A 26,323-nucleotide genomic window follows, 5' to 3' on the forward strand; every position below is an offset into this window, starting at 1 on the left:
TCAGTTCTCTCCAAATTGACTCATACATTGAATAAAATCTCTTTCCTTCAGTGCAATGTAATTTTACATAGAGCTTGACAAGATGATTCTAAAATTCAAAGAGCCAGGAAAAAACCCCACAAAAAACAAAAAAAACCAAGACACTCTTACAGCATAACGAGTTTGAAAGGGGCATCAAGACTTATTATAAAGCTTTAGTAATTAACACAATATGGTACTGAGGTTTTGGAAAGATGGTGGAGTGAGAGAATCCTGATTTCACCTTGTTCCATGGACCTGAAGAGGTAACAACTGCATCTACGCAACTAACCCTGAAAATAACCAAAGGACTAGCAGAACAGATCTTCCACAGCTAATCCTAGAAAGAAAGTCACATTGAAAAGTGTAGGAGGGGTGGACGCTGTTGGGACCAAAGTCCCACCATGACTAACCACAAATGGGAGGGACATCACAAGCATGGAGAAGCAAGAGGATCAGGTTCCATGCCAGGCACCCCAGGCACTGGAAACTTGCACTGAGAAGATGAGTCTCCATAGTATTTGGTTTTAAAAGCCAGCAGGACCTAGGAATAAATCTAACCAAAGAGGCAAATAATCTGTACTCAGAAAACTATAAAATACTCATGAAAGAAATTGAGGAAGACACAAAGAAATGGAAAAATGTTCCGTGCTCATGGATTGGAAAAACAAATATTGTCAAGATATCAATGCTACCTAGAGCAATCTATACATTTAATGCAATCCCTATCAATATACCATCCACTTCTTTCAAAGAAATGGAACAACTAATCCTAAAATTTGTATGGAACCAGAAAAGACCCCAAATAGCCAGAGGAATGTTGAAAAAGAAAAGCAAAGCTGGCAGCATCACAATTCCGGACTTCAAGCTCTATTACAAAGCTGTCATCATCAAGACAGTATGGTACTGGCACAAAAACAGACACACAGATCAATGGAACAGAATAGAGAGCCCAGAAATGGACCCTCAACTCTATGGTCACCTCATCTTCGACAAAGCAGGAAAGAATGTCCAGTGGAAAAAAAGACAGTCTCTTCAACAAATGGTGTTGGGAAAATTGGACAGCCACATGCAGAAGAATGAAACTGGACCATTTCCTTACACAAAAATAGACTCCAAATGGTTGAAAGACCTCAATGTGAGACAGGAGTCCATCAACATCCTAAAGGAGAACACAGGCAGCAACCTGTTTGACCTCAGAAGCAGCAACTTCTTTCCTAGAAACATCACCAAAGGCAAGGGAAGCAAGGGCAAAAATGAACTATTGGGACTTCATCAAGATAAAAAGCTTTTGCACAGCAAAAGAAATAGTCAACAAAACCAAAAGACAACCAACAGAATGGGAGAAGATATTTGCAAATGACATATCAGATAAAGGGCTAGTATCCAAAATCTATAAAGAACTTAATCAAACTCAACACCCAAAGAACAAAGAATCCAATCAAGAAATGGGCGGAAGACATGAACAGACATTTTTCCAAAGAAGACATCCAAATGGCTAACAGACACATAAAAAGTGCTCAACATCGCTCAGCATCAGGGAAATCCGAATCAAAACCTCAATGAGATACCACCTCACACCAGTCAGAATGGCTAAAATTAACAAGTCAGGAAATGACAGATGTTGGCGGGGATGCAGAGAAAGGGGAACCCTCCTACACTGTTGATGGGAAAGCAAGCTGGGGCAGCCACTCTGCAAAACAGTATGGAGGTTCCTAAAAAGTTGAAAATAGAGCTACCATATGACCCAGCAATTGCACTACTGGGTATTTACCACAAAGATACAAATGTAGGGATCTGAAGGGGTACGTGCACCCCGATGTTTATAGCAGCAATGTCCACAACAGCCAAACTGTGGAAAGAGCCAAGATGTCCATCGACAGATGAATGGATAAAGAAGATGTGGTATATATATACAATGGAATATTATGCAGCCATCAAAAGGAATGAAATCTTGCCATTTGCAATGACGTGGATGGAACTGGAGGGTATTATGCTGAGCGAAATAAGTCAATCAGAGAAAGACATGTATCATATGACCTCACTGATATGAGGAATTCTTAATCTCAGGAAACAAACAGGGTTGCTGGAGTGGTGGGGGGTGGGAGGGATGGGGTGGCTGGGTGATAGACATTGGGGAGGGTATGCGCTATGGTGAGCACTGTGAATTGTGTAGGACTGTTGAATCCCAGACCTGTACCTCTGAAACAAATAATACATTATATGTTAAAAGAAGAAGATAGTAGGAAGGGGAAAATGAAAGGGGGGAATTGGAGGGGGGGACGAGCCATGAGAGATTATGGACTCTGAGAAACAAACTGAGGGTTCTAGAGGGGAGGGGGGTGGGGGATGGGTTAGCCTGGTGATGGGTATTGAGGAGGGCACGTTCTGCATGGAGCACTGGGTGTTATATGCAAAGAATGAATCATGGAACACTCCATCAAAAACTAATGATGGTGATTAACATAACATAATAAAATAAAAAAATGCAAAAAAAAAAAAAAAAAAAGCCAGCAGGACCTAACTCTAGGAATTTTAAAAATCAGTGGGCTTAACTCCCAGAGAGCCAGGGGGTGATAAGAAACTGAGTCCCCATACTTAAAGGGCCAGCATACTAAATAACTTACCTCGAGACACAGCACAGAAGCAGCAGTTTGAAAAGTGCCTGGGATATACATGAAGAAGCTTTATTGGCTAATCTAAGAATATGTTTCAGAGGGGCAGGGATCTGTGGATTTTTCTGAGAACAAAAGTACTGGTGGGTGCCATTTCTCTTCCTCTCCCCTGGCCTAGACAGCCAGAGTCAGTGGTAACACTACCTTGCTGGTACTGTGTGCCCTGCCCTAGCATTTCCCTGCCGACCTGTCCCTTCCAACCCACCGGCCTTGGCAGGCATTCCTCTAAAGAGGCTCCAGCCCTAATACACCCTGTAGGTGGCCCCTGCTGGAATGGCACCACTCCAAAATGAATCCTACCCTGGGAAGGGCAGGAGATAACCCCAGACACTAGTAGGCCTATAGTTCCTGCAATTGGGCCTCTTAGCTGGCTTCACAGGGAACAAGTCCTGCCCTTCAGTATGCTTGCAGCTATGGCAGAGAGGTTTACTGTAGACAGCTAGGTGAGTGCTGACCCACCCACCAATAAGCTCCCTGCATGGCACAAGGGCCTTTCAACAACTGAGGGAGCAAACCCTGCCCAGTGTGCCTAGAGCAAGCAAAGCTGGTCATTGCAGCTGGCTGGGCTTAAGACAATCATGGGTCAGACACAACAGGAAAGCACATGCAGCCCACACAAGAGACACCCCTGGAGCACCTGGCTCTGGTGACCAGGGGGAATTGCACTACAGGGCATCATGGGACCTCTTCTACACAAGGCTACTACTTTCAATATCATGAGTTATAGCTGAACTGCTTAATACACAGAAACAAACACAGAGGGTTAGAAAAAAGGAGACAGAGGAATATGTCTCAAATGAAAGAAAAAGACAAAAATCACAGTAAAAGAGCTAAATGAAACAGAGATAAGCAGTATTTCTGATAAAGAATTAAAAATAATGGTCATACATTAACAGACATTTCTCCAGAGAAGACATACAGATGGCCAAAAGACACAAGAAAAGATGCTCAACATCACTCATCATCAGGGAAATGCAAATCAAAACTACAATGAAGTATCACCTCATATCTGTCAGAATGGCTAAAATCAACAGAAGAAAAAAGTACTGGCAAGCATGTGCATTAAAAGGAACCCTTTTGCACTGTTGGTGGGAATGCAAACTGGTGCAGCCACTGTGGAAAACAGTATGGAGGTTCCTCCAAAAGTTAAAAATAGAACTCCCCTACAACCCAGTAATTGCACTACTGGGTATCTATACCCAAAATAAGAAAAACACTAATTCAAAGAGATATATGCACCCTGATGTTTAAAGCAGCATTATTTACAAGAGCCCAGATATGGAAGCAGCCCAAGTGTCCATCAATAGATGAATGGATAAAGAAGATGTGGTATATATATAACATGGAATATTATTCAGCCATAAAAAGAATAAAATCTTGCTTTTTGCAAGAACATGGATGGAGCTAGAGAGCTACAGAGTATAAGCTAAGTCTGTCAGAGAAAGACAAATACCATATAATTTCACTCATATGTGGAATGTAGGAAACAAATGAGCAAAGGAAAAAGAAAAAGAGAGAGACAAACCAAGATACACACTCTTAACTATAGAGAACAAACTGATGGTTACCAGAGAGAGGTGGGTGGGGTGATGTGTGAAATAGGTGATGGGGATTAAGAAGGGCATTTGTCAAGATGAGCACTGGGTAACATACAGAATTGTTGAATCACTATAATGTGTACCTGAAACTAATAAGACACTGTATGTTAACTACAATGGAATTAAAACACTTAATAAAAAAAATAATGGTCATAACGATACTCATTCGACCTGAGAAACAAGTGGATGAAATCAGGGAGAACATCTACAAAGAGACAGGAAATATTAAAAAGACCAGTCAAAACTGAAGAGCTCAGTAACTGAAATAAAATGCATACTAGGGCAGATTAGAAGATGCAGAAGAATGGATCAGCAATCTGGAAGACAGTTACTAGAAAGCAATGAAGCTGAACAGCAGAAAGAAAAAAGATTAATTAAAAAATGAGAACAGGTTAAGGAAACTGTGGCATTATCAAGAGTAGTAACATTTGCATTATAGGGATCCCAGAAGGAGAAGAGAGAGAGAAACAGGGTTATAAAACTTATCTAAAGAGGAAAAAATATTTTTTCTTGGGATTCTTGGGATAATTCTTGGGATATTCTAGACCAATATCCTGGTCTAGAAAGCACAGAGAGTCCCTAACAAGATGAACCCATAAGGTCTATACCAAGACACATTAATAATAAAAATGACAAAAAGTAATGATAAAGAGAGAATTTTAAAAGCAATATGAGAGGTGTGCCTGAGTGGCTTAGTTGATTAAACATCCAACTCTTGGTTTCGGCTCAGACCATGATCTCATGGGTTGTGGAATTTAGCCCCTGTCTGGTTCTGTGCTCAGTAGGGAGACTGCTTGAAGATTCTCTCCCTCTACCACTCCCCCCACTCATGCTTTCTCTCTCAAATAAATAAATCTTAAAAAAAAAAAAAAAAGCAGTAAGAGAAAATAGTTACATACAAGGGAAACCCCATAAGGCTAACATCTGATTTTTTAGCGAAACATTGCAAGCCAGAAGAGAGTGGCATGATATATTTAAAGTGCTGAAGGAAAAAAAAAACAAGAATACTCTTGGTTAGAGCAGAATTGTCAAATCAACATGCTGTATACCTGCAACTAATATAACATTGTATTTCAATTATACTTAATAAAAAAAGTATGGTTTTGGCAAAGAATTAGACAAACAGAAGGAAAGAACCCAATAAAGACCTCAGAAATAGGCCCACATACATGGAAATATAAAATATGACAGACTAGTGTGCATCAGTGTGAAAATGAATTATTTTCAATAAATGGTGACTGAAAAAAGCTAAATAGGAAGAAAGCCCAAAGTAATTGGATCCCTACCTAAAATATAGCAAAACAAACAAACAAAAAACCCTCACAAAACTCAGAAAACAACATGAATCAATTCCAAATACCTTTAGACTATTTGAAAAATACACAGGAAGGTATCTTAATGACATTGGGGATAGAGGAGAATTTCATAAGGCAGATAATACAGAACAGAAAGATGGTGATGCAAAACCACAATTTATCAGAAGATACCATAAAGACAAAAAACAAACCACAACTGGGGGATAGTAGCTGCTATTCATACAATTAAGAGAAAAATGAATCACCAGAAAATATTTCAAAACTCTGAAACATCAATAAGAAAAATGCAATCAATAGGAAAATGGACAAAATTTATATAGGGATTTCACAGATGAAGAAACTCCATTGTCAATATGTATATAAAGCTATGTTTATTCCCCATTAATGATTAAGAAATTGAAATTAAAAACCCAATGAGATACCATTTTATACCTATCAGACCGGAAAAATCTAAAGGACTAAAAATATCAAATGTGATAGACAAAGGTGATGATAAATCAGTATATTGAGGAAAATGCTTTGGTTTAGGTACTCAAGTTAAAAATGTGCTTTTCTTATGACCCAGCAGTTTTCTACCAGCATTTATTCTAGAGGAACACTTATGCTCCAGGAGACATGAAAAGAATGTTTATAGCAGCACTGTTTGTGATAACAAAAAACTGGATAGCTCTATTATTCATCAACAGGAGAATGGATAAACTGTGCCATATTCATATAGTGGACGATAGTATAGCAGTAAAAATAAATGAATATGCCTATGCTTACTGAAATGGATGGATCCAAGAAACATAATGCTGAGGGACAAAGCAAATGTAGAAGAATACATACACGGTTAGCACTAGAGAAGTTCAAAAACAAGCAAAATTAAATAACATAGATTAAATATACGTATGTATACTTGTATAAAGAAATGATAATGTAAAAGTCAGGGCAACAGGACACAAACAAAGGAGAGAAGGTGATTCAGGAATACTGATAATTGAGGAGTCTGGTTTATGATTAAAATCCTATTATGGTTCTTCCCGCCTGACCATATGCAATCACAGATGCTTTACATGGCAGGCCTCACCGGACAAACTGCCCTATGTCTCCCTGCCCAGTGAGTCCCAGGGATGCTCTTTCACATATTTACATTCCTCGGCCCAGCACCTGCATTCCTAGGTTCTTTATCTGAAGCCTTGGCCAGAGGACTTCTTCAGATGCCTCTACTGAGACCTCTTTAAAGGGGTAGAAGAGGGAACCTTGAAGACACTTTTCCCCCATTCTGAATTAGTACTCAGGGCTCTCCTGCTCTTAGGCATTTGCCATCCCCCCCGGCCCCCACACACCTTTAGGGCTCATAAAACTGCCAGTGCCTTTTGTTTGGGGATTCCCTCAACAACGACATGACCCCCACATCTGTGCTGATCCACCTGACCCTGGACTAGTGCACTGTTACAAAAGCGAAAATGGAATGGGATTGAGGGGCAGCAGCATTTCCTCCAGTTTTAGACTTCTGTTTATACCACTGCACGAAGATGTCAAAGGCTTAACTCTCAATTTTGGCTGACCTCACGGCTCAGCTCTTGTTTAGCTCAGCAGACCCTTGACAGCAATATACTATATATAGCTTATATATATATATAAGCTAAACAAGAGAAATATATATATATATATTTCTTTTTCTCTCTTTCCTTCTTTCCTTCCTTCTTCTTTCTCTCTTCTCTCTCTCTCCTTCCTTTCTTTCTCTCTCTTTCTTTCTCTTTTTGATAGTAATATATTTAAGTTAGGTTGTGTAATAAAGCTACTTTGATCATCCTCCATAAAAACTTATAACAACTTAAGTTCTGTGGAATCATATGGGGATGACAAATAAGAAATCACAAAGAAGCAAGTGTTTAAATTATAGCTTCAGTATCTTGGGATAAAAAAAGGTGAAGGAATCTGTGGGGTTATCAGAAAGGTGCATCATTCTTTTTAAAATATGGGTGTACGGTAGAAGGTAGGATACAAAGGAATCTTTTAAAGCATATAATTCATATTTTAAGTTTTCCTTGGTACAAAATCTTTCAAGTAAGACTGATTTTCTTATATTCACTTTCATATTATGTTTAAATGTATCTATACCAAATCTGTGGACGAGTTTCTACAGTTACTACTTTATAAAATAATACATGTTTATAAAATGTCTTTAAACTATTTTCTTCATTCAAACCACTGTATAAAGTTATATTTGTCCTTAAACTACTTTCTTTATACCTCAGGGATTTCATAAATCAATTTACTTTTTGCCTCAACCATGTAGGCCCCATTTCTATCTCCTTCTGGTTTAATGTCATTGTGGTACCGATCTTTTAGGTCTTATGTAGAAGCTCCCCACCGCCCTGCTGTCCCGGCTCCCCGAAGATCAGAGTTCCCCATATCTGAAGCTTTCCAGACTCCATAATATTACAAGTGGTAAATGCTAAAACTGCACAGTAGTTCATGCACTGACCATGGTTTTATAAAAGGAGAAATTATATATTACGTCCATATCGTATGATTATCATTCTACAGTAATAAATTCTCAAAGGTAAAAAAGGTAATTAGAGATTGCCTTGCCCGTATTTTGATAATTCCTTATATCTGTATGTACAATTAGTTGTAATTTAGAATGTGCTTTCACATTAGCTCATTTGATCCTTACAACTATATTAATTAGATTGCACGTATATACATATGTGCAATTTTACATATGAGAAAACAGAAACAGAAGGATGGGTTCCTATGACACCTCTGAGGTCATTGGGCTAGTCAGACCTGAACCCAGAAACTGGTATTCCTAGTCCACAGTAATATCCTTGAGACACTCAGTACACCAAGGCACTGCTATTTTCTTACAGATTTTTTTTTTTTTTTAAGATTTTATTTCTTTGACAGAGAGAGACACAGGGAGAGAGGGAACACAAGCAGGGGGAGTGGGAGAGGGAGAAGCAGGCTCTCCGCTGAGCAGGGAGCCCGATGCGGGGCTCGATCCCAGGACCCTGGGATCATGACCTGAGCCAAAGGCAGATGCTTAACGACTGAGCCACCCAGGCGCCCCAAGGCACTGCTATTTTCTATTTGTCTTAAATTTGTGGGACAACTGTAAAATATAAAACTAAATAAACTTACCTGTGATAATGAATTGTTCAGAATCTTTATAAAGAACACTAGTGCTTAGATCAAATACAGCTTTTGTTAAATCTGTTACTTTTGCAATGAATTTCATTATCCACATATTAAACATTATTGACAGCAATGCAAAGTAAATTTAATCATGTGTTTTTCTCAAATTTTGCTCTTATTATATAGTTTCTATTTTCTTCATATACATATTGAAGCTTTCAGCCAGAAGGTACTTAGCAAAATCCTTACTTAAGACTGATCAATGCAGAAATACGTTTCCACTAACATTTTAGTTAGGAAAAAATAGCTTCAAAAAGAGACCTTGGACAAAGTTATCAAACTTTTTTACATTAGTTTCCTTACCTCCGAAAAGATGGAATGCTTTTCTACAGCTTGGTAGAGGCCATTTTGCAGAGCTGGATTTCTGAAAGCTTTGTTTTATTTTCAAATATTCTTTAGGAAAGAATCTTTTTGTGGCATTGTTCAGTTCTAGAGTAAAACAAAACAGTAGTTAAACATTAATTTGAGTACAATGGCAAGAACATGAAAAATTATTGTCTTAGTATTTTGATAATAAATTCAGATCTCTTTAAGAGAGAAGACAAAAGTAGAGTCAACTTTGTAATTTTAACTCAAGCAAACCTAATTCCCCCAAACTCACATTTGATGCAACTTTGATGTGTCTACACATAGAATATACATCTACTGGGTATCTCCTATGTCCTTTGCTATGCCAGATACAGACAAGAGTGAGACACCATCCCTATCCTCAAGAAGACTGAAGATTGAAAGATGGAAATAAACAGACAAAAAAAGGGAAAAATGTGTTCTAGATGTAGTGATGAGTGCAATCATGGCTCAGGATGGATGATGAAAAGGAAAAACCTTCTGAGTACTTTTTCTTACTTCATAATCTCTATTTCATTCTATATGTGGTGGTTGAGCATTTACTGAATCTAATGCTGATTTTGTGGGAGTTTAAAAAATACGGAATCAAATTCTCAACCTTTCAGAGACTTGCTTATGAGCAAAAAATAAAATATTCATTTGAAGTAAACACAGACCAATCAGTGAAAAGGTATGATGATATTCACTTCAAATTCTATTTTTTTAAGATTTATTTATTTATTCATTTGTCAGAGAGAGAGGGAGAGAGAGAGCGTGAGCATGAACAGGGGGAGCAGCAGGCAGAGGGAGAAGCAGGTTTCCTGCTGAGCAGGGAGCCCGATGCAGGACTCGATCTCAGGACCCCGGGATCATGACCTGAGCTGAAGGCAGACGCTTAACCAACTGAGCCACCCAGGCGTCCCTTCACTTTAAATTCTAGAAAGTATCAGAAAGCCACAGAAAGCACGAGGACATAGGAAGAAATGCTCACCTTTAAGAACAACAACACAAGTTAGGGAAAAAGTTAAATCTGCTATTACAGCCTGCATTCAATAGAATATGGCTAGTTTGAATCACAGAAATACCAGTAATATAAGTCTTTTTAGAAAATTCTTTATTTAAATTTAATTTATTTAACATATATTATTAGTTTCAGGGGTAGGACTCAGTTATTCATCAGTTGCATATATCACTCAGTGCTCATTACATCAAGTGCCCTCCTTAAGGCCATAATATAAGTCTTAAAACCAACTCTTCACACCTAGCAGGTTCTCACCCTGGGGTGGCTGCAAGTTCTACTAGTAAGTACATGCCCTATAGAATGTGGGGTTCAGAAGAGCTCTTCATGCTGGGAAAAGAGAGTCAGTCAGGAATATCCCACTCAGTATTGATGACTATTTATCTGTTTACCCTATGAAAATAAATTTAAACCTTATTTTCACATTCTTTACTAGTAAATCGTTCAAAGCTAAAGTCTGGTTTAGGAAGTCCCATTTTCCAGCTAAATATGGAGCCTGATGACAAAGGCAGATATAACAGAGACAAAGCCAAACCAAAAATTTTATATTTGACAGTTTCAAAATTAAGTTATGGATTTTACAGCATCTGAATCATTATAATTGTATAATTTATGCTGAATTGATGTTAGTATTTAGGAGTTCCTATTTTATTAGCTAGGTAAACCATAGTTAAAGATTTATCCACTTTAATCTGATAATTCCATTTATCATTTGCTACTACAATACTTTATACTTATAATTTTTGTACCAGAATAGTAAATGAGTTATCATTTTTTAACCCTTCAATCCCAGAAGAAATCTGCTAGTATTTTAAGACTTTTTCAGGTTAGAGCATTTATCCAAGCTTTCACCTCAAGCAGTTGTGTTCACTTTGTACTTACTGAGGTTCTTTAATGACTCTGGAGCACCAAGAACCATTTTAGTGACTGTTTCATCACCCAAGAATAGTTTACTTTCTGCTAGAGGAATAATAAGGCTAAGAGGAGATCTAGTAAATTAAGCCTAGTTTAACCATCACATTTATTGAGCCTTACTATGATAAAGACAAAATGTTAAGTACTTTATGCTGTGATGATGCATACTGTTATTATTTTGTATGTAAAGTTACATTTCAAGATTCAGAAAAAGGCTTTTGAAATCCTATGGACAACGGATATATTACTGGATTCTCAAAAGGTTATCACAGCATCCATCCCTGGCTTCAAAGAATCCATAATTCTGTCTTTCTTCTGTGTGAAAAGAAATTGGGTTCTATCTTCCCGGCCCACTGCACCACTGGTTTATCACTTTTAAAAACTGTCAAAGTCACACACACCTATGGTTTAAAAAATCCAATGGTATAAAAGGGCAAAAACAAAACAAAATAAAACAAAAAATGAAACAACAATGATCTGTTCCACTCCTTATTTCTACCTCCACTTCCAATCCCCAGGGGCTGTTTAAGTGTTCCTGTTATCAGTTTTTTTCTGGAGATTAACCTCCTTAACTAAAAGTCAGTCATTTTTTTTTTTTTTTTTTAAAGATTTTATTTATTTATTTGACAGAGAGAGACACAGCGAGAGAGGGAACACAAGCAGGGGGAGTGGGAGAGAGAGAAGCAGGCTTCCCGCAGAGCAGGGAGCCCGATGTGGGGCTCGATCCCAGGACCCTGGGATCATGACCTGAGCCGAAGGCAGACGCTTAACGACTGAGCCACCCAGGCGTCCCTAAAAGTCAGTCATTTTTAAGACTTGGTTTGCAAAGCACTAGCAATATGTGAAATGATTTTGGATGATATTGAATGAAAATGTTTAAAAATGTCAAAGTTACCTATTTAATGTGTAGTAGAAGAAATGTATAAACTAGATCAAACATAAATTCACAAATATATTGCTAAGGATGAGGCTAACATTAGTATTTAAGGAAAAAGTGTTGATATGAAGAAAATTCTTAAGAAAAAAATAATTCAGGTGGTACATGGATACAGTAAAAATTGTAAAGGTGGTACCACATGGGTGCTTCACATGGGTACAAAATGAATTTCACCAGCAGAGTTAAGATCCCTTGCAAATGGCACTTTTTTGCCCCCCTTACACAGGTGCAAAGTAAGCATTGCCCTTGAAGCCCTGAAGATTTTAAGAGTTTGTGTGTTTTCATTGAGTTTGAAAAACACTGCTTTAAATATGCTTACTCTGATATTTCTTTTTTATAATAAAAATATTTATTTCCACATATTAAAGTTGAGAATGACTGCACTAGAAAACATCATGACATAGTCAGATACTCTTACCGATAAAAAGAATGAATTTGGATTTCAGGCTCAGTGACTATTCTGTACAAGACAGACAAAAAAATAAGAGAGTGGAGGCATGGATGGATACAAGAACAAAACCACTATTAGCATAAGAATTCACAGACCAGACTTTTACTGGTAGAGAATAAGAGGAAGTGTGAAATGCTCTTAATGGGAATAGGGATAATAGACCAAGACCAATTATAGACTGTCACAGTAGATAAAAAGAGAAGTGTGATATTCTTTTGGATGAGCTGCATGTCCTGGATAAAGCCCAGCAGGACATGAGAATGTCAGACAGAACACAGAGAAATTCTTCACTGTGTAGGACTGGCCCAAACACTCTAGGATATCTGTCATCACTGCCCCCACTGATTAGATGCCAGTATCATCCCCCAATTACTGAGACAGCTAAAATATTCCTGGTGAAAAATCATAGGCCTCCTCATGCTTAAAGTCCTAGATTAGCTTAAATGTCATTTCCTTATTTAGTTAGGGACTTCTATATGCAAGGTAAAATTTCCTTTTCTTTTTTCCAATGGAGCTTACCAGTGTATCTGCTCATCAGCATGTTCTGCTAAGTAAAGGCAGAAGAGTAGTGGGTATAGGGGCGGGGGTATCAAAAGGGAGACGGAGATTGAATGGATGCAAATAGTGGAACAAGAGTGGGAAACCTTCTTGCTGAGGTCTGGTGCATCCGAGTGGGAAGGAGGGATGGCACTGAGTGATTTTGCAATTGGGGAGTAGCTTATACTGACCCTGTGGCTCCCTTTGCAATACCCAAGACACTCTCATTTACTATATAACCATGGGTTAGGATCTCTGAACAATGGATACTGGGTCCATAGTAGGACTGCCTACAGGAGGATCCTTCAGCGTCAGTCCACAATAGGGGAAGTTACACACATGGTTTGAAGGCTTCAGTCATAAAGTCAATTCAAGAAAATACGATATGGGGGCGCCTGGGTGGCTCAGTTGTTAAGCGTCTGCCTTCGGCTCACGTCATGATCCCAGGGTCCTGGGATCGAGCCCCGCATCGGGCTCCCTGCTCAGCGGGGAGTCTGCTTCTCCTCCCTCTCCTGCTCCCCCTGCTTGTGCTCTCTCTCCCACTGTGTCTCGCTCTGTCAAATAAATAAATAAATAAATAAATCTTTAAAAAAAAAAAAAAAAAAAAAAAGAAAATACGATATGTTCCCTCACAACGAAACCATGTTCTTGTCTGAGGTATTCTCCTCTGTCACCTCGATGACCCCCTCTCCACATAATGCTTGTAAACCATGGCCTTTTCCTTTTCTTGGTGTGCTGATTTTAGGTGGCCTGCAGATCCTGTTATGAAGCATATAGCACCTCCCTAATAGACTTAGTGTTGGGGTACTGATGTGGGGACTCTGGGTCAGAAAGGATGTGGTGAGGTTGTCAGTCAATGAATGGAAAGGGTCTCACCTATCCAGAGATCTTCCTCCTCAAACCTGCCTACGTTGGTGTCCTTCTCATCTTCGAAGAAAAAAGCACTCTAATTAACTTGGGACACACCAGAACCTTCCCCAATCTCACAAGCAAGCTTAGAATCTGCCTTGTACAAACTTATCCTCCTTTTTCCCAAAGTGACTTCACCATTTTATATTTTAACAAAAAATATGAGTCCCAATTTCTCTATATATTCTTGTTAATACTTGTTATTATCATTGTGATTGTAGCCATATTAGTGAGCGTGACGTGATATCAGTTTTGATTTGCAACTAATAACTAATGATGTTGAGCATTTTTCTATGTGTATATTGGCCATTTTTTTTTTTTTATCTTCCCTGGAGAAGTTTCTATTCAAACTCTTTGCCCATTTTGAAATTGGGTTGTCATTTTATTGTTGAGTTGTAAGAATTCTTCCTATATTTTGGATACTAGGTCCTTGTCACATATGTATCTTATAAATATTTTCTTTCACTCTGTGAAAGTTGTTAATATCCTTTGTCGATAATATCCTTTGAAGCACACAAGTTTTTAACTTTGATAAAGTCTAATTTATCTGTTTTTTTCCTTGGTTGTTTGTGCTTTAGTTGTCACTTTTAAGAAATCATTGCCCAATCCAATTTCAAAAAATTTTACACCTATGTTTTCATCTGAGAGTTTCATAATTTTAGCTCTTACATTTAGGTCTTTGTTCCATTTTAATTAGTGTGTGCGTATGTGCGAGCATGTGTAAATAGTGTAAGGTAGTGTGGGTGTGTAAATAGTGTAAGGTAGGGCTCCAAGGTCACCTTTCTTTTGTGTGTGGATATCCAAACGCTACAGGGTTTTTATGTTCTTACCGAGAATAGTGGTATATAATTAGATTAAAAAATAAGTACTTCTCTATTTTCTGTATCTTTAGAACAATTTCCAGAGGTTTCAATTAAAAAAATCATTTCCTCAGTTAAATGGTTGTTCTGCTGGGATGAGGACTGAGCCTGTCATAGCACCATTCCAGAAACCTCTTTACTATTTATTATCTTTAAATATTATTGACTTCCTTCTAAGAGGAGTTAGGTCTTTTTATACTATCTTCTTTCCTTTTAACCTCTCAAGATTTTGTATCATATCATCATTTTTAGTTTCTTTGTTAACTATATTTATTAGTATGCTTTTATTGGTTAGGGTGCTCTTGGTTGAAATTAACAAAAAATTTCCTCAACTGTATTAGTTAATTAGTAAAATTAATTATTTAATGGAACAGGAAATCCAAAGGTAGGGTGGGCTTCAAAGATGACTAACTCAGTGGTTAAACAATGTTATCAAGACCCCATGTTCTTTTCTTTCCTCAATTCTGCCATCCAAAATAAAGACTTCATACCAAGCTGGTTCCCCACTTACTCATAAGATGGTTGCCAATAACTATCCCTGTTACACACTTTCTTGTTTATGTCCAATGGGAAAGAGAAAGGCTTTTCCATCTCATAAGAGTAAAGACAAACTTTCTTCTCATCTCATTGGTCAGAACTGGACCACATGCTGATTTGTGAACCAATCACTGGCAAAGGGGATAGATTACCAAGGAGCCAAGGATGGGGTCTGCTACCCGGGAGCCACCTGGTCTATGTTGGGGTAATTCAATAGTTGAGTAAAACTCAGAGTTATATTAGAAAAGAAGGAGGATGTAATGGATACTAATTAGCAACCAATAGTGTCTACTGTAACTTTTTTCTATCAACTTTCAACAGTATATCTTTTATTTTTAAAAGATTTTATTTATTTATTTGAGAGAGCGAGCAAGCACAAGCCGGGGGAAGAGGCAGAGGGAGAAGCAGGCTCCCCGCCAAGCAGGGAGCCCGATGCGGGGCTCAATCCCAGGACCCTGGGATCATGACTTGAGCTGAAGGCAGAAGCTTAACCAGTTGAGCCACCCAGGCACCCCATCAACAGTATATCTTGATTTACATAAAAAAAAAACAGATATCAATTCCTTCTACATATCCTTCCCACTTCCTCTTCCCAACTTGTAACATGTTAAGTATTTTATCAAGATCACATCTAATAGTGTTAAGTAACTTAAGCAAAATTGCCTATCTAGTGAATGTTATAGTTCCAGTTTAAAATCATTTTGATGAAGTACAGTCTCTGGAATAAATCTGGGGGGAATCTAATTATTCTCTCTATCCAATGAGCTACTATAACAGAATTATGTTATAACTAACCCCTTACTCATTCGCCAAAGATCTTGAGTTCCTTTAGGAAATGATAGCTTTCCCACTCTGACCTTTGACAGGAACTATCCCCTGGTTTGTCCACAATCTGAATGGTGACATTAGGTAACTGAGATGATTCATTCACTTAATAAATAACTGTCAGGGTTCAGTAAGATTAACAGAATACTCTAAGACAGTAAACTAACTTCTCCAAAGAATCACCCAAAGCATTTGAAATCAGAAAAGGAAAAAAAAATCTCATTTACAATAGCAACAACAAAAATACACAGGCGGAAAGCTAGTAAGAAATGTGCAGAGACTTTAGGAAGGAAATTGCAGAAATGTATTGAGAGGTGATATACCATAATAACAATCACTCAATATTATATCAATGTCAATTAAAAATATAAATTATCCCCACATAACTTATAATTTTAATTTACTTTTGAGTTATTAAAACATACACGATATAATAGTTTTAAGAGTAAAGTAATGGGGGAAATGCCTGGGTGGCTCAGTCAGTTAAGTGTCCAACTCTTGGTTTCGGCTCAGGTCATTATCTCAGGGTTGTGAGATGGAGCCTCGCCCACTAAAAGCTCCATGCTCAGCTCGAACTCTGCTTGAGATTCTCTCTCTCCCTCTGCCCCTTTCCCCACTTGCGGGTGCACTCTCTCTAAAATAAATAAAATCTTAAAAAAAAAAAAGAATAAAGTAATGGTATATGACAAGATAGAAATATGAATGGAAAAGAAGAGCTGCCAAGAAATACACTTTAGTGTATTTAGTGTATTGTACATTTTAGTAATTGTTATTATTACTTTTTAAAGAATGTCAATTCAATTAGAATAGGAAAAATGGCCTGTTCAACAAATGTTACCGGGATAAATGTCTACAAACATAAAAAAAAGCACTCCATTCTTAATCAAACCAGGCACCATACAAGATATTAGATGGAGTTAAATGTGGGGATATGAGGACAAACTGGAAACCTAAAATAAATGTAGGTAAAGAGAATGTTTATATTATTCTTTAGTGGATAAGGCCTTTTAACACCTAACTTTGAAATTAGAAATAATAAACACCAAGGTTGCTACATGAGATACATAAAAATATAAAAGTTCTGCACATTCATAAAACACAATAACATAACTAAAGTACAAATGACAAACAGGGAAATGATTTACCACCTATGACAAAAGCTGACACTAATTTTTAAAAAAATCTTTTCTTTTTAAGGGTTTTTATTTATTTACTTGAGAGAGAGATAGCAAGAGAGAGAGCACAGAGAGAGAGTGAGAGGGAGAAGCAGACTCCCCGCTGAGCAGAGAGCCCCATGTGGGGCTTGATCCCAGGACCTTGAGATCATGATCTGAGCTGAAGGCAGACGCTTAACCCACTGAGCCACCCAGGCACCCCAAAAAATCTTCTTGTTAATAAACAAGAAGAAGATGAACAAACCATAAGAAAAATCAGCAAAGTTCAGGGTCAGAGATTTAAAAAGAAACAAAACAAAACAAAAATGCCCAGAGTGTAGAGAAAATAAGCCCTTGTATAATGCTGCTTACAATAATTTTGGAGTATAATTTTGCAACATATACATAGCTTTAAAACACACATGGCTTTAACTACCAGTTCTATTTCTGGAAATCCCTTGCAAAAAAATACTCAAGGATGTGTGCAAATATTTATCCTCATATGTCAGCAAATAGTAACAAATAAATAAATAAAATGTCCCATATAGTGGATAGCTTAAGTAGATCATGATATAATGACAAGTGTTTTTAAGTAAAGCCAAGCAGGTTAAAAGCATTATATACAATTTAATCATATTTTTTTCTGTAAGAAAAATAATTAGGTACACAGATATAAATCATTCTGGAAGGATACTCACTCAAGGTGGTCTTTAGATGTTAGGACTACAGAGGATTTTGAGTTTACAATTTTATCTGGATGTTCTGATTTTTCTCTAATGAAACTGTATTACCTATATAATTTAAAGTTATTTCTGTAAGAAAACTAGACCATAATGTTTTGGCTACTAGCAATGTTACTTTCCCTAATTTATACGCTGGTATTTCCTCAACTTTTATCAGAGTATACCAAAAGGCACAGTGTCAGGAAACCTGATACTGCATTTGCTCTGAGAATGTAAGGACACTCACTACTCTGTTTCTCAATATGACCTAGAAGAGAAATCACATAAAAAAAATCCCTTTTCAAGTGCCAGAAAAATGTTCGCTTATTCTTAGGAAGTGGGATGTTTCTTTTAATGAATCATGAGAATCATTTAATTGTATACTTACTTTTATTTTTCCTTAAGCGGCAGAATGTTTAAAACCAAATACTTCATCTAATTATAGTTACTATGCACAGTCATATGGTTTATGTATCTGTCCATCCACACTCACCTCCAGAATGTGGAGATAGCATTTTCCTCCCTAACATTTGGCACACAATAGCGTACTCAGTAAGTATTAGCTCTGCTTCTTTTTTTTATTTTTAGATTTTATTTATTTATTTGACAGAGAGAGATACACAGAGAGAGGGAACTCAAGCAGGGTGACTGGGAGAGGGAGAAGCAGGCTTCCTGCTGAGCAGGGAGCCCGATGTGGGGCTCCATCCCAGGACCCTGGGATCATGACCTGAGCGAAAGGCAGACGCTTAACGACTGAGCCACCCAGGCGCCCCTCTGCTTACTTCTATCATTCTTCTCTTTTCCTTAGCAATTCTCTATGTTCCACATTCATTAGTTTTTCTTCTCTCCATAATGTGTTTTAAATACTATGTTAATTGGGTGATGGACATTAAGGAAGGCACGTGATGTAATGAGCCCTGGGTGTTACATGAAACTGATAAATTATTGAACACTACATCTGAAACTAATGGTATACTGTAAGTTGGCTAATTGAATTTAAATAAAAAAAAGAAAAGAGTAAATACTATGTTATATTCCATCTTTACTGATACTTAGGTAAACAGATCCTTGCCCCAATTTTACTTTTCATTCAAGAAACGAGACCTTAAGAACCGTAAGGATGTTGAGAAGATGTGGAGTGTGGAGGAAAGGCATATAAGTTTTTTGTCAGATATTTACAGATTTATTCTCTCAGATTCCAGAGGAGATAACAAGGGCTAAAAAACGAGTACCAGTAAAAGGCAGATATGAGGAATAAATAATCAACAGGGCTGTTCAAATTTTAATGGAATGTCTTTGACACTGGAGATGTCCAAGTCAAGAGTGCTTAGAATATCTTAGAAAAGATCTCAGCATAAAGTAGGGTTTAGACATGAGACCCTCTCTTCATCTAGGATTCTATGATTTTCAACACAGTTCTCTGAATTGGGGAAGGACTATTTTATAAAGTGTAGAGTAATAAATTATCCTGTATATGATTTGCAATAATGTTCTCATAATAATTTATAATTTCTCATAATAATTTATAAAGTACTTTTAGAACTGGAACAAAGCAGTAGTCAGAATAATCAAGCAATTATGTTAATGAAAGAGAAGAGTTACCTGTCTGGAAAAAGACTCTGGAAATAATTGTCCGACACAGTGGGCAGGGAGTGCTTGCAGGATTGTCTTTGGCAAGAGTCCGTAAGCAGGGCTCACAGAAGACATGGTGGCAAGGGTAACACATGTATGGGCTGAAATAAACATCCAGACACACTGCACAGATGTAACTTTCCTTTTCCTCTGCATATTCATTGTCATCATCTGTACTCATCTCATTATTCAAAGTCTGCAAAACAGAAGCAAAAACAATTTTTTCTAGTTCAGTATGAGATTGGTTTCCTTGAGAAAGAGTGCCTTTGTATTTTGTTAAAATTAATAAAAAATATTTATGAGAAGCACATAATATCTGTTTCTGTGACATATTCAAAGTGACAGAAAGGCTACCTTGCAACGTGAGAAGAAGCTCAAAAATACACGAAAAATCCAGAAGTCTTATTCTTTTTAGTATTTTTATATAACACTAAATGCTAAAACATACCCAAACATATTGAAGCATACCCATATCTCTATTTAACCAGTACTAGTTAAGTATCAGGTATACTAGTCCCAGGATTATAGATTCCCCATCTATCCCACTCCCAACCACAGCAAATAAAGTGATTGTCACAAGGGTATGGAGCCTTCTATGGGCATGAGCAGATGAGGAAAAGTGAGGGCAACAGGATATCATACTTCATCCTCATACCATGCATGCATTCTCTATACTTTGTCCCTTTGTGGACCTCAAGGCCAAGAAATGGCCAAAGCCCAACATACATCAGGAAGTAGACAAGGCAAAAAGACTTGCAGTAATTCTGGAATCAGCCTAGTAGCTGGGAAATAGGATGAGTCCCTTGCCCCCTCCCAGAAAGAATAGTTAAGAAAGAGGTCCTTAGGAAAGAGGCAGTTCAGACGTTAGCAGCATAGGGTCTGTTAAAAGAATTCCTGTAACTTAGCCTCACAATTTCCCCATCTGTGACGATGTTGCAAGGATGAAATGAGGTAATCCACTAGACAACATGCATTCTGTGAAATCCCATATAACATAAACAAAGTTTACTACAGAGAGGATATGAAGTAAATGTCTCTCACCAACAGAAAGCTTGTGGCTATGATCTGAACAATAATAAAGAGAAATCTGCAGGAAAGGCCACAAAATCCATAATTTTCACTCATTAATGATATATGAATATCCTCTCCTAAACTTCTAAGACATTTGCAAAGTGAAAGGCATAAGTAAATAATTAGTACTGAATTAGGCATCCCAGATAAAAACATCTATGGACCTAGATTCTGACTTACCTAAATTTTATTTCATAGTACCAGCTTATTCTGCTTGCATTAGACTCTCAGGACTGTGCCTTGAGATTTGAACTAATTAACCTTGAAGAAACCCAGGGCATAAAAAAACCCCATAATTTTTAGAACCTCTTAAAGCATTTCAAGTTGTGACCCAAATATTTGTGCAGAATTTTATTTCTGTGAAGTACTTTGTCTCTACATATACGACAAAAGTAACTAGATTTCAGTAAAATACACATCAAAGAAATAAAATCTTTGTTATTTAAACACACAAACAATATTTTGAAAATAAACTTGATATAAGTTTGAAAATAGAAAATGAGGTTGCAACTATTCATCTATTATTTAAGCTAAGTGAAGCAGCCCTCACCATAGAAATAACATATATAAAGACCTGTAGAATTCATTATGTTTTAAGGAGTTAAATAGGTTTAAGAGTTTTTATTAATTCAGAAAACTGCACACATCGGTTAATAAATATGGTTATGAAGACAACAAATTACCTCAAGGATAGAATTCTATTGGGTTTTTCTCCAAATTGCAGAGATGTAGGGTTGTATAACAGAAAATTTGCTGTTGGATGGATAGTTACTTTTTTTTCAAGTTTTTATTTAAATTCCCCTTAGTTGGACAATTATATTTTAAAAATTAATTACTCATTAATGGATCACTGCCAACCTAGAAAGAGGTTTTTCATAGGTGTGTCTATGAACCCATCTTCATCTCCTCAATATTTCAATTGTCATAGATGAAGACCCCAGAAATGCTTATCAAAAATGTGGGAAAGGGGACAGAAAAGAGAGCTATCTAGTTAAGAATGAAAATCCTTTCTGGAACAAGGTATGCCATTAGCAAATAATATAGAAATGTAAACTACACTAAACCAGTTGGCAGAGTCAAGATTAAAAAAGTCTCAATAGGTGGCTGGGTGGAAATCAAGATTAAATTTAACAGGGATACATATAAATTCCTAATTGAAGACTCCAAAATGGACTGCACACATAGAAGATGAATAAAATTTAGCTAAAAGCAATTTATGTCAAGAAGAGCTAGGGATTTTAACTGACTTAACTAAGCTCAGTATATGATGTGGTTACTTAATAAGCAAATCTAACTGCAAACACAGGATAGGGTGGGTTTATGTGCCTCTCACTGTATAAATATCACAACACATTTGTAGTTACTTTGAGGAACACAGACAAACTAGAGTTATCCACAGAAACACTGAGGGCCACGGCAGCATGACTTCTGAAACCACCTCCTTGGAAGTACTGTTAAAAGATGGGCACCTGGGTGGCTCAGTTGGCTAAGCGTCTGCCTTCGGCTAAGGTCATGATCCCAGGGTCCTGGAATCAAGTCCCACATCGGGCTCCTTGCTCAGAGGGGAGTCTGCTTCTCCCTCTACCTACCCCCCCTTGCTGGTGATCTCTCTCTCAAGCACTCTCTCTCAAATAAATAACTAAAATCTTTAATAAAAAAGATGGAGGGTATTCATTCAGAAAAATATTAAGAGGAGATGAGATAAACAAACAAGTATCTGCATGAGAGTGATCCTAATTTTCCTGTGTAGTTTTCATGATTAGATCTAAAAACAAATAGATGTTAAGAGAAAATAGATTATAAAAGAAATACCTATTTACAAACCAAAACGACATGAACCACAGCATAACACTTTTCCTCTTAATACAGTACATTTGTCATGGAACTAAACATTTATCTTGTGTTCCCCAAGAAATACTTTGGGACTTAGAAATAAGACAATTAAAGTCGTACATATTAACTAATTTCCTCAACACAAAACCCCTATGAAGTAGGTACTATTACTATCATCATTTTCCAGAATAAAGAAAACTGAGAAACAGAGAGCTCACTCAGAAAATGAGAAACTTAAACCACTAGTGGTGAAGCTGGGATTTCAATCCAGCCCTTATGGATCTGGAGCAGCACTCTTCTTCACTACCACATTCTTAAGTGAGTTAAAGGACTTCAGAATATCCTAGCAAATAATAAATGTTAACTGCTGATGATTATGATGTAGGTTAAAAGAAAAAGACAACCCAGGTAGGATCTACAGGGAAGTAAATGTTAAGGCATTGTTACTAAAATTAGCAGGTGAATATAACAGGTGCCCAATGTACAACTACTTTTGGCTCCAGGGGAATTATTCTACAAGAACCAAACACGCAGTCTCTCAAACTCCTTTCTAGGGGTTTCCAGTCTCAGAAGAGGAAAAAGTAAACTGATAAATAATATAAAGCAATGTTTCAAAAAAACCCCAGTAAAAACTAGCACAAAAATTAACAGACCATGAGTTGCTATTAGTAATAATGACAACAAAACAGCAGTGCCTTTAGCTCATTTATAATATTGTGATTACTGCTGCCTTATTCCTCCAACTTACTATTTTTAAAAATTTTTTTTTATTATGTTATGTTAATCACCATACATTACATCATTAGTTTTTGATGTAGTGTTCCATGATTCATTGTTTGCGTATAACACCCAGTGCTCCATGCAGAATGTGCCCTCCTTAATACCCATCACCGGGCTAACCCATCCCCCATCGCCCTCCCCTCTAGAACCCTCAGTTATTTTTAAATAAGTGATAGTAGGGCAGTGCATAAGAGCAAGACTCCAGAGCCTGTTTGGGCTCTGTCACTGCTGCCTGTATGACCTTATGCAACTTACTTAACTCCCTGGAGTCTCACTTTCCTCATTTGTAAGGTGGGGATATGAAAGTACCTAACTCATAGTTGAAAGGATTAAAAGAGTTAATATATATAAAGCATTCAGAACAGTACGTGGAATGTGTTTGCTGCTGTCATTATATTTAATATTATATTATATTTAAGACTTTTTTAAATGAATTTTATGTTTACAGGAAAATTGAACAGAAAATACAAAGAATTCCCATATACCTCCTTCCACCACACACACACACACACGCACGTGCACGTGCACACAGAGTTTCACCTTCTGTTACCATTATGGTACATTTTAATATATATACATATATATATGTGTGTATATATATATATATATATATATATATATATATATATATATTTTAATTTATTTGACAGAGAGAGACACAGCGAGAGAGGGAATACCAGCAGGGGGAGTGGGAGAGGGAGAAGCAGGCTCCCCGCTGAGCAGGGAGCCCGATGCGGGGCTCGATCCCAGGATCCTGGGATCATGACCTGAGCGGAAGGCAGATGCTTAATGACTGAGCCACCCAGGCGCCCCATCCATTATGGTACATTTTTAGAGTTGATAACCAATACTGATACATTACTATTAACTGAAGTCCTTAGTTTATTATTTTTGTATATGTGCTGCCAAAGTGAGCCCAAGTCCATAGTTTATATTAGGGTTCAGTCTTGGTTTTGTACATTCTATGGGTTTTAACAAATGAATGTCATTTATCCACAACTACAATATCACATAGAATAGTTTCACTTCCCTAAAAGCCCCGTGCTCCCCCTATTCATCCTTTTTACCTTTTCTCCAACCCCTGTCAACTGCTGATCTCTGTATATAGTGTTCCTTTCCCAGAACATCATATAATAGGAATTACACAGGATGTAGCCTTTTCAGACTGGCTTCTTTCACTTAGCAATATGCATTCAAAGTTCTTCCTAATTGATCTTGAAGTCACTCCAGGTCTCTAATGAGAACTGCTCTTAATTCTACATCAGTTAATATCTTGGCCTTTAAAAAAAAAACAATAAATTTGCTTCATTTTCTAAATAAATGCAAAATGCCTTCCACCCCCTAGATATTCCTGGAAGACTGTGGTCCACTGATAGCATGCTGTCTTATTTTCTGGCAGTGTTATATGTTTATTCTTTTCAAAAACATATTTTTATAATTCTATTTTCTTTAAAAATATGCATTGAATCAATATCATAATTTAATTTTGCTTCAAATTGTCTCCAAAGGAAGTAATAAATATAATTAAAATAGGTTAAAATTTGCACCTAATTTATTCTGTGTGTGTGTATATGTGTGTGTGTGTGTGTGTATTCTACCACATACAGGGGAGAAAAAAGCCAAAAGCCAGTTTTTGCTAAGAATCTAAGAATGCCCTTGATGAAGCAAGAAAAAGATTAATTTTTATTAATTATCTTTTAATACTCCATGTGAGAGAAACAGGAAGTACACAGAAAGCATTTCTGTTGCATACCGAAGCATAATGGTTATTTTAAGAAAAAGCGCCTTTGATATTGTTTTAGTTGTGAGCTGAGCTAGCTGTTTTTCCCACAGAATACTATTGTTATGTAATAAACAATGGCCAGGAAAACTCATTATTCAGATCCGGTTATTTGACAGGCATTTTCACAAAAATGAACAAAGCAAATCTGTCACTTCAAGGGAAAAAACTGATAGTATTTGCTGCCAAATAAAATGATAAAATTTGGGATTTCAAGCAAAAATCAAAATTTTAGAAAACTTCTATATGTTTATAGCTTCCCAATACTTACAAGGCTTTTCTGAAAAGATGATATACGACAACATTTAGAAGAGTGGTAAAATTCAGTGAGCCAATAGTTTCCAAATGTTTAATGCATGATATTACAAAACTATGCATAAGTAAACGAAGCACTCAAAGTGTAAAGACAGACCAATGGTTTTTAATGTAACAGAGTATTTAAAGTTCACATCAAGTGTCAGATTCCATATTGCAACTAGCCTTTAATAATCTAGCACTTGTCAAGTTTTGGTGTAATATCAAAGACATCTATCCAAAATCATCTTGAAAAGCTATTATAATACAGTTCCCTTTTCTGACTATGTGTCTGGCTGGATTTTCTTCATATGCTTCAATCAAAACAACAAATGGCAACAGACTGTATGGAGAAGCAGATGTGAGAATACATATGTTGTTTATGAGGCCAAATATTAAAGAGATTTGTAAAAATTTAAACAAATGCCATTCTTCTCAATTTTTTTCAATTATTTTTCATAATATATGTTATGATTCCATATAATGGTTTATTATTATCTGTGTATGAATTAATAAATCTTTAAAAATGTTTCTGTTTTAATTTATAACATGGTAAATATTTATAATCCATATACACAAAAGTTCTTTGGGGTTCTCAATAACTTTAAGATTTTAAAGGGATCTTGAGTCCAAAAAGTATGACAACAAATACAGTAGGAGGTAGAAAGCAAAGGTGATTTGGGCCGTAGGCCTGTATTAGATATTGTATTGAAACATGTAAGTTTTAGTGAATTGGCAACATCGACAATAATCTCATCTTACTAAGCAAGATAATTTAGGGAAAAAATACAATGTGGGGTCTAAATGATGGTCAGTTCTCTTCTTTCTGGGATCTAAAGAAATAAAAGCTCTAAGAAGTAAAAAAGAATGGCGGAATACTGTAGGGAAGGAGAGAGGAAGAAGGTATGGAGCATTTACTTCAGATAGCCACAACTAGATAGACCACAG

The 26,323-nt window shown here is 36.8% G+C and overlaps 1 protein-coding gene across 3 annotated transcripts in view; it reads right to left on the reverse strand.

Annotated features, from left to right (window-relative positions):
- RNF180 (ring finger protein 180) overlaps positions 1-26,323 on the reverse strand; it is a 190,945-nt gene that overhangs the window by 29,785 nt on the left and 134,837 nt on the right. For all 3 annotated transcript variants that reach the window (XM_036067033.2, XM_036067004.2, XM_036067014.2), the window contains 2 exons: positions 19,588-19,813; positions 9,097-9,222 (listed from right to left, as the gene is read on the reverse strand). In XM_036067033.2, the coding sequence (XP_035922926.1) occupies positions 9,097-9,222; positions 19,588-19,813 (352 nt within the window). The remainder of the gene's footprint in view (positions 1-9,096; positions 9,223-19,587; positions 19,814-26,323) is intronic.

This window comes from Halichoerus grypus, chromosome 2 (assembly GCF_964656455.1).
Source record: "Halichoerus grypus chromosome 2, mHalGry1.hap1.1, whole genome shotgun sequence".
NCBI classification, from domain to species: Eukaryota; Metazoa; Chordata; class Mammalia; order Carnivora; family Phocidae; genus Halichoerus; species Halichoerus grypus.